Source organism: Pterocles gutturalis, unplaced genomic scaffold (assembly GCF_000699245.1).
Source record: "Pterocles gutturalis isolate BGI_N339 unplaced genomic scaffold, ASM69924v1 scaffold12117, whole genome shotgun sequence".
NCBI classification, from domain to species: Eukaryota; Metazoa; Chordata; class Aves; order Pterocliformes; family Pteroclidae; genus Pterocles; species Pterocles gutturalis.
In genome coordinates, this window is record NW_010112855.1 from 8,285 (window position 1) to 16,027 (window position 7,743).

The window sequence follows — 7,743 nt, forward strand, 5'->3', positions numbered from 1 at the left end:
CAAAGGTCAACTTGCCTTAAGCAACTGCGTAGAGCTGTCAGATAATTGTGCTCCTTTACATTAAATTAATGTGTAGCTAATGAAGAAGGAAAAAATAAAGCCAAATCTGTTTTATCCCTAGGATTTACAATAAAGGACAAGCTGTCTCTTACTGCAGCGATTACATACCCAAACCTAAACATGAGTCACATGAGGTTTTACTCACATTTAGCTTCAGCAAACATATTTGCCAAGGGCGAGTGGTGAAACGAGGTGGGGATCCAAATGTGCAGGATCAATGCAGAGTTCATGGCTGCCACTGCTGCTGCACGGAGGAACATCCAAACCACCTCCTGTTCAGCCTTTCCGAGGTCAGTGGGATGCCGTTACCGTGAACAGAGGGATTTTTGCTTGTGCTGGTGACAAAGCCCTTCAAGCTCAATAATTTGAAATTCAACTACACAGGGTTTATTTAGAAGAAGAACCTTCTACACCTGCAGAGAGCCTGGGAAAATAGACCATTCCCACCTCCAGCTTTCTGCTCAGTGGTGTTCTAGTTGCATCCAGTGAGGACCCAGATTTACTCACAGATCCAGTGTTAATTCACTGTTTTCTAGAGAATGATTATGCATGATGAGAGAGTAAAATAGAGCCTTCAGGCTGATACATATTATATAGTTTCTGAAGAATGTCCCTGTGAATTGCAAGTATGATTACAAATTCCTGTCCTACCAAAACATAAATATGATAACGTGCTTTGCTGACCTGTGGTTGTCTTGAAGTCTCTTGCCCATGGTTTAAGACTACTTTAAACAATATGGAGATAGCAAATCAAGATAAGAAGTTGCAGCACTGAATTGACACTAACTGAATCCCTGCAGTTATCAGTTATTAACTGCATTGATAAGAATTGTGCTTCTTATCAAGAGATGATAAATGAATAAACACAGAAAGATTAAAAAGTGCTAAGAGTCCTTTCGGAGAGGGCTACGTGAAAAGCCTTAAGTAGACAATATTTATTTCACAACAAACATACTGTCAGGTTTAATACCACAGCTATTAGAAGCTATTTACTGAAAAGCAAAAGGTGATTTTTCATTCCTCAAACAGTAAATAGTACATGTATTCTTCCAACTGAGAGAAAAAGGACAGAACAGCTGCAGTTCATTTCTTCTTGATTCACAGTTGCAAATAATAGAAGTTCACAGCAAGAACTTTCTCTTTCAGAATAAAGTAGAAACATCCAATTGCTAAAAGTACAAATCTTGTCTTCTGTCATGAATCTGAATACCTGAAAGACACAGCGGTATCAGGACAATCAAATAGCATAGTCTATGCAATCTCTTAGGATGTTGTGCAAACAAAATTGCACCTTTGGATCTGATGCAAGAGAGCCCTTGCTAGAACAACCAGAATGACCCATCCAAAGTATCCCCAAAATATTGCACATCAAAGAGCCTGCATCAGGGTACAACACTGTTTCAAGAGACTAATAAAAACATAATAAAGCCTGAATGCTTTGGAAATAATTTCTTAGAACAACTGTCCTAACTACTGTGGTCAGTTTGTTGGTGAACCTTGGGGTAACGCTAGCACTCAGCTCTAACAGAGACCTCAGCCTGAAGCCAGGTGTTTGAGATACAAAGGAAGGGGTGTCCTGTCTTTCTGGGTTCTGAAACCTGGGACAGACAGTGCAAAATAGGTGGTGTGAAGTGGCAGGCTGATGGTATAACAGGCACAGAAATGAAGGTAGATGGAGTCAGAAAGTCATATATCTCATTTTAATAGAATGTCTTGCCTCTTCTCTGTTAATGTAGTTATGGGAGGTGGTCTGTATATCTCAGGGAAAAGCAAGCTTTTGAAATATAGTCTGGAAGCAACCAAAGAAGCATCTTTAATTCTGTGTGCATAAGCAAGGCAGCTATCCTTCATAGGTGTGTGTTAATTTGTTCCAAACCTTCTGGTTTCCTTACTCACCTGCAGTGGGATGGCTGACACTGGGATTTTCTGAGCCTTGGTAAGAGCTTGCTTTCCTCTCTTAAAAAAAAAAAAAAATACTGGAGATGAGCAGAGATTCAACACAGAGCTAAAAGCAGGCAGTAGATCCCAAAGAAACCTTGTGCTTTTGCAGCCCAGCCTATAGCACAGGTGCTGGGGAGCTCTGTGCTGTCTGGCACAGCAATGTACACTTCCATAAATATAAATATCAGCTGTTCTTAAACATGACACAGAGCAACGAGAAGTATATTTAACAGAGCGCGCCAAGAAACAGGGACTCCCACAGCCAGACTAGATGCACACATCCTAGGGACTTGCCAAAGGCTCCCTGTGAGCATGGGCCAGTCGCTTCTTATGTGACATAACACCATAACGTGGTGTTATGAGGCTCCCCAAATATTCAGAAAGGCCCTGGAAACATCCTGAAAGAAAAGGCTTTAATTGGCGATGGCTGGGGAACATCAAGCTATTTAATTTCCTTTTTAATTTTTCCCCACTCATTTTCTCCCTGAAAGTTTGAACAAAAGTCCTCTGTTGTTAGCACTGCTTCCCTTTTTCGATCTCAAGACCAGTTTCATGAACCATCTCCCTTTTTAGAGGAGTCAGCTCCTCAGGCTCCCAAGCCTTGATAGGCTCATATTGCCCCCTTGGGGGAAGAGGGCATCTAACCTTCTTCTTAAATTAAATCCCGGACATCCAGACAGTGCCTTTAAAGTAATTACTCACTGCAAAGTCTAGGATGCATGCCTGTGCAACACATACATACAGCCTCAGCTAAATCCATCTAACTACGTATCATGAGCAGGAAATTTGTATTCCAGCTGAAGACATACACACTCTCCCTTTTCCATGCACAGACAGGCACTAGACACTCCATCAGGAGTAGGTTAGCAGAACACCTACTGCTGGGAACCTCATAAAAACATAGCTTCATTATAACCTCAAAACTGGAACTGCAGATAAGACTGCCTGCAGATATAAACTGTACTTTCAGCCCATGTTCTGCCAAATTCCCACTGATGCAGGTTAGAAACTGGGTAACCCATAGGTATATGGTTATTTTTCAAAACTTAAGCCTCAAGATCACTTCTTCACATGCCTGGTCTTTTTTATCTAGAAGCAGCAGGTAGGACGCATTGTACTTTTCCAGCAGACTCCCTAAACAATTTCACAACCTTTTTTCTTGGAGCCCAGTGCCAAGCCGACTATCTGGGTAATGCCCAGGAACAGCAATGCAGCCATACCCTAACAGCACCAGGGCTCTGGCCAAGAAGCTTGATCCCAGAGAGCTTCTCAAAGGCAGAAATTACTCACAAGGGAGCAATTTCATCCAGCTGACCTAGATGCTGTGGGGATGTAAGCTCTCAGGAAATGGACTTCAGCCACCAGCCATCTTTCTTCTGTGTGCTGGTAGTACCTAGGATTGGGATTCCTACTAATTGTTAATAATAAATAAGCAACAATCATCACTTCTGCGTGATTTGCATTATCTCTGGGAAATCTACTGCAGAGAGCAATCACAGCCTTTGACACGCGGGGCAGTGGCACTTCGTGGAAGGCAGCAATTAGCTGGGAGAGAAGGCAAAGCTGGCCTGCCAGCTACAGGCAGAGACTGGGGAGGGAGGGAAACCCCTGGCCTTTCTGGTGAGGGCTGTCACATCCTGTATTCAGAGTATCACTAATGGCCTACACAGTAAGACAGGTTGCTCAGGGCTCTTACCTGGCCCCCCCTTTCTGGACAAAATGTGGGAGCATCCAGTACACACAGAGTGACCCTGTCTGCTACCTATAAGCTAGTAACGTAACCCCTAATGTAAACCAGAAGGTAAAATCCTGTGCACGTGGGCAATGCCCATTTTTGATTAAGCCCTACTATAGTTAATGAATTCCAAATACCACAGTACACAGCATGGGTTATCTCTTCAAAAATGTTTCTATCAGCTGGGCTGAAGATGGGTCCAATTTAAGAACCTTAGGAGCAGATGGTATTATTTTGCCTCTTTACCCAAGATGTCATCAAAGAATAAAGTGATAGTAAGTATTTCCTTACCTCCCCCAGGAGCTGAACTTTGACTTATATTTTGTAACCTAGCAGGTCCAGTCATACAAGCAGAACTTGAGTGTTGCTTCATGGTACATTCTTGCATGGATGTTAGGCACCTCTCCTGTTGCAGAAGACCAAGAAGAGAACCGTATTTCCTGTCCGAGATGGGTTCATCTACCACGTGCAGGTCAGGCAAGGCATGATGATACACCGAACTGGTAAGACTGGGAGTCCCAATCGAAGGGAAGGGCCATAAATCCGGAGGTTGAGTTGGATGACTCCGCAGAGCTGATGGCTGGTATTGGCCTGCTACACCAGCAGCAGTAAAATTCAAACCAGAATTTGACATGCTTGCTGCAGAAGATGATGGATATGGTTTGGAGCAATGTGAAGAGAAATTCCACTGATGGGGAGACATGCTATCTAATTAAAAAGAGAAAGAAAGCATCTGAGGTCTCATCAATTCTCACTTTTTTTCAAGGCAAATTCCAATGGACTTCTAAGAGAATGCTACCACATTGCATATTCATTTTTACAGAAATATATATTCACTTTAGTGTTGCTTATCTTAAAAATCAACCACAAATTCATATTAAAACCAGACTAAACAACCACCACCAATACTTTCAAATAAACATTACATGTGTTTTCTTACAAGCCACTAGTATAGGCAGGTTTTTAACAACTGCAAGCTTAGACAATTTGTTGTCTTTGCAAAAATATATTTCAGTCATAACACGCTTAATGCATCTGACAGTGATGGAGGCTCTTGGCTGGAAAATGAAGACCCAGTCCTGCCAACAGCCCACAGAGAGCTTGGGAAGCACCCCAGCAAGTACAGGGATTTGCCCAGGAAATCCAAGCTACATAATCCAGGGTTTTGCAAGCATGATTTTCTTGCGTTCTGTTTGCACACAGTTCCAATTTTTAGTACTCTGCATCTCAAATTCCTTACTGAAAGCTAGTCACCTCTGTCTAACCCCACGCTCATGCATGGAAAGCAGCTCACCGTTCTTCAGGACAACGGTCTCGCCCTTGTGCTTTGTGCTCAGGTCTTGTGGGTTCTTGGCATTGCTTAGAGCTCTAGAAAAATGTTCATCTACCATGCTGTTAATATCCCCTTGGAAATACGTAAATACAACACTCTGAGACCCCCACTCTGTTTTCACAGGTCCTTTGCTTTTACACGGCTTTGGAGAGAGCTTCCTTGTTTCTTCCATTTTCAATAACCAACAGCCCCTGCCAAAAAAAACACAGACCTGTCAAAGAAACACTATTCAACTTAAAGTGCACAGTCAGTCGTGAGCCCATCTTCCTCCCGAAACTGGTAGGGCCAGAAGAACAGTTAATAGTAAGATTAGGTTCTTTATCTGGGTTTCTGCTTCTTTAACACACCTTTTCCTTACTGATTTCCTTATTATATAATTCCAATATCAAATACTTTAAGTATAAAACAAAAGGAGAAACCTTTCAATAAATTCATACTACATTTTTCAGAATTGTGATGGAAGGACATCTTTCCCAACACCAGACAAATTGAGTCCAAATTTAACTCCTTCAATGCAGTATCTTTCACTGGTGAGCTCTAAATTTTATGTAACTGTACAATATGTAACCTTAGTCAGAGATTCTGCATCCTGAAAGCAGTGAATGGCTCAGAGATGCAGACGGCCTGATGGATACCTACCTTGGATGAGTTACCTGTCAGTGCCATAGCACTGGCTCTATTGAAGAATGAAACGGGCACATCAATCCACCAGCTGCCATTTCTCACCCTGCCTTCATCCACCTTTAACCCTGGGCTTAGGACCTAGTAGTGTGCAAATGTACCCTGGGGATGGGAGTGTGCTAAAAGAACTGAAGTACATGGTGGTATCAGCCCTGGATGAAGCTCAGGGTAAACTCATCAAAATGCTTTGTTCAATTCTGGTTTTTGCGTTGTTCAAAAACATACTGACAAAGTAAAAAAAAAAAAAAAAAAACCAAAAAAAAACCCAACCAACCTAAGTGGAGCTTAAAACAATAATAACTTTAGATAAGGTAAAGTTTGAAGTACCTTGATCACTCTCAGCACAGACCTCCACAAGGAAAAGACCTCTGAGAATAATTAGTTGCTTCACCTGTTAGAAAAAGACACTCAGATTAAATTATTGGAAATTCAAATTATGGCAAATTCAAGCTTAAAAATAAATAACCTTTTTTGTTTGAAAAAACTTACCTAGGAATGTGGTGGGTCTGCTAGTCAATTAAAACTTTGGTAGCAAGACTGCTAAAACTGTAGCTCAACCAGAAGTTATGGATTTAAGGGAGGAATTACTCTAAAATAGTTTGCAGGAAGTCAACAGAAGACTATAAGACTCCTTTTTGTTCTTCTTAAGACTCTCTGCTGCCAGATATGGTAAGAGTAGGATAAGGAACGTCACTGCTCGCCCTGGAGAAGCATCAGTTTTATGCATTTGTGCAGTTTCTGGCCGCAGGGGAGCTAGTTCTACAGCCAGAGCTCATACATTCTGCTGTAATCAAAATCACATTTAGCAATGCTCAGGCTATGAATGCAGTGAGAATTGCCTGCTGTTTCTATTCAATTTTCCAGTCCCACTGTCAGCTCATCACACCACACAGCAGAATTGATTTACCTTGGTAGCAAAAAGAAGGCTGTTATTTTTCAGAAACGAGGGAAACCTTTGGCCAATAGCCAGTTGTATCACGCAAAACCTAATCAATTATTAGATTTGTGTTTCCATCCAACTAACCCTACAACATGCAGGGTTGCTTAACCTATTCCAATACAATTTCATAAGCCCCCCAGTCCTCAGAAGCTTCCTAATAACCATTGTGCTCATCTCTGTCTCAAAGGCTATTCTGAAGTATCTGCAAAGGCTGCCTCCAAATGGTCTCTGTGTTTCTTACACATGAAAAGACTCTTCAGGCTGCAAAGTCAAGTATTCAGACACTAAGAAAAATGAGGATTAAGGTTATCCAGCCACAATCCATCCCCTGTTTTAATCTTAGCCTTCATCTACAAACTTCTTGTAAATTTTTACCACTTGCTTCTACATCTAGTTTTGCTTGTTACCTCTACCTCCCCCTCCTCTGTCCAGTTCTTCCCCCTTCACGGTGCCTTGCTCAGTGAGCCTTAGTCCCCTGTCATCAACCAGCTATTTATGTTCAAACTCAAGAGTTCCTCAGTCCTCATCTTAGGGTTTCTATTGCCTTGCCCCTCTTCCATATTGCCTTGCCCCTCTTCCATCCTTTGCCCAGCTCCAGCCTCCAGTCCACCTGAGCAGAGTGGTGGGGATGGGACATGTACAGATTGGTCACCAGTTAGGAAATGCAAGGAGATACTCTGCAACAGTCAGCTCATTCAGAAAACCATCTTTCAGAACTTTAAAACTGACCAAACTTTGCCAAACACAGAAAATTTACACTGAAAAACCTTCATCCCGATTTACAGGCACCTTCCCAAGGCCCACAAGGGGAGCAGGAACTAGCACAACCCAGCCAAACAACTGGAAGAACTTCAAGCACAGGAAGAGACACTATTTTTTCCCAGTCTTGCTTTAGAAAGCAACCCACTGTTTAGGTTAAGAAACATTCTGGTTGCTCAGCTGGAGGCCAGCGCTTGCCATGGAAAATTCCAAACCAAGTGGTGAAAGCTTGGCAAAGACATCAGTGACCACACGGCATGAGAAAGAACTGCATCAGGCCACCTCGATAGGAAG

The 7,743-nt window shown here is 42.3% G+C and overlaps 1 protein-coding gene across 1 annotated transcript; it reads right to left on the reverse strand.

Moving 5' to 3' along the window:
- Positions 1–1,229: 1,229 nt before the first annotated feature.
- VGLL1 (vestigial-like family member 1) lies at positions 1,230–5,241 on the reverse strand. The gene is made up of 4 exons (XM_010074228.1): positions 5,031–5,241; positions 4,028–4,444; positions 1,957–2,016; positions 1,230–1,270 (listed from the first exon to the last, which is right to left on the reverse strand). Exons 1-4 carry the CDS (start codon positions 5,239–5,241, stop codon positions 1,230–1,232), a joined length of 729 nt encoding a protein of 242 aa, XP_010072530.1.
- Between the last annotated feature and the right edge of the window lie 2,502 nt (positions 5,242–7,743).

Coding starts and splice junctions, on each gene's coding strand:
- VGLL1 (XM_010074228.1), bottom strand. CDS start 5,241: ATGGAAGAAACAAGGAAGCTCTCTCCAAAGCCGTGTAAAAGCAAAGGA. Junction 2,017..4,027: donor AAGTTCAGCTCCTGGGGGAG/GTAAGGAAATAC, acceptor TTTTTTTTTAAG/AGAGGAAAGCAAGCTCTTAC. Junction 1,271..1,956: donor TGTCAGCCATCCCACTGCAG/GTGAGTAAGGAA, acceptor TGTGTCTTTCAG/GTATTCAGATTCATGACAGA.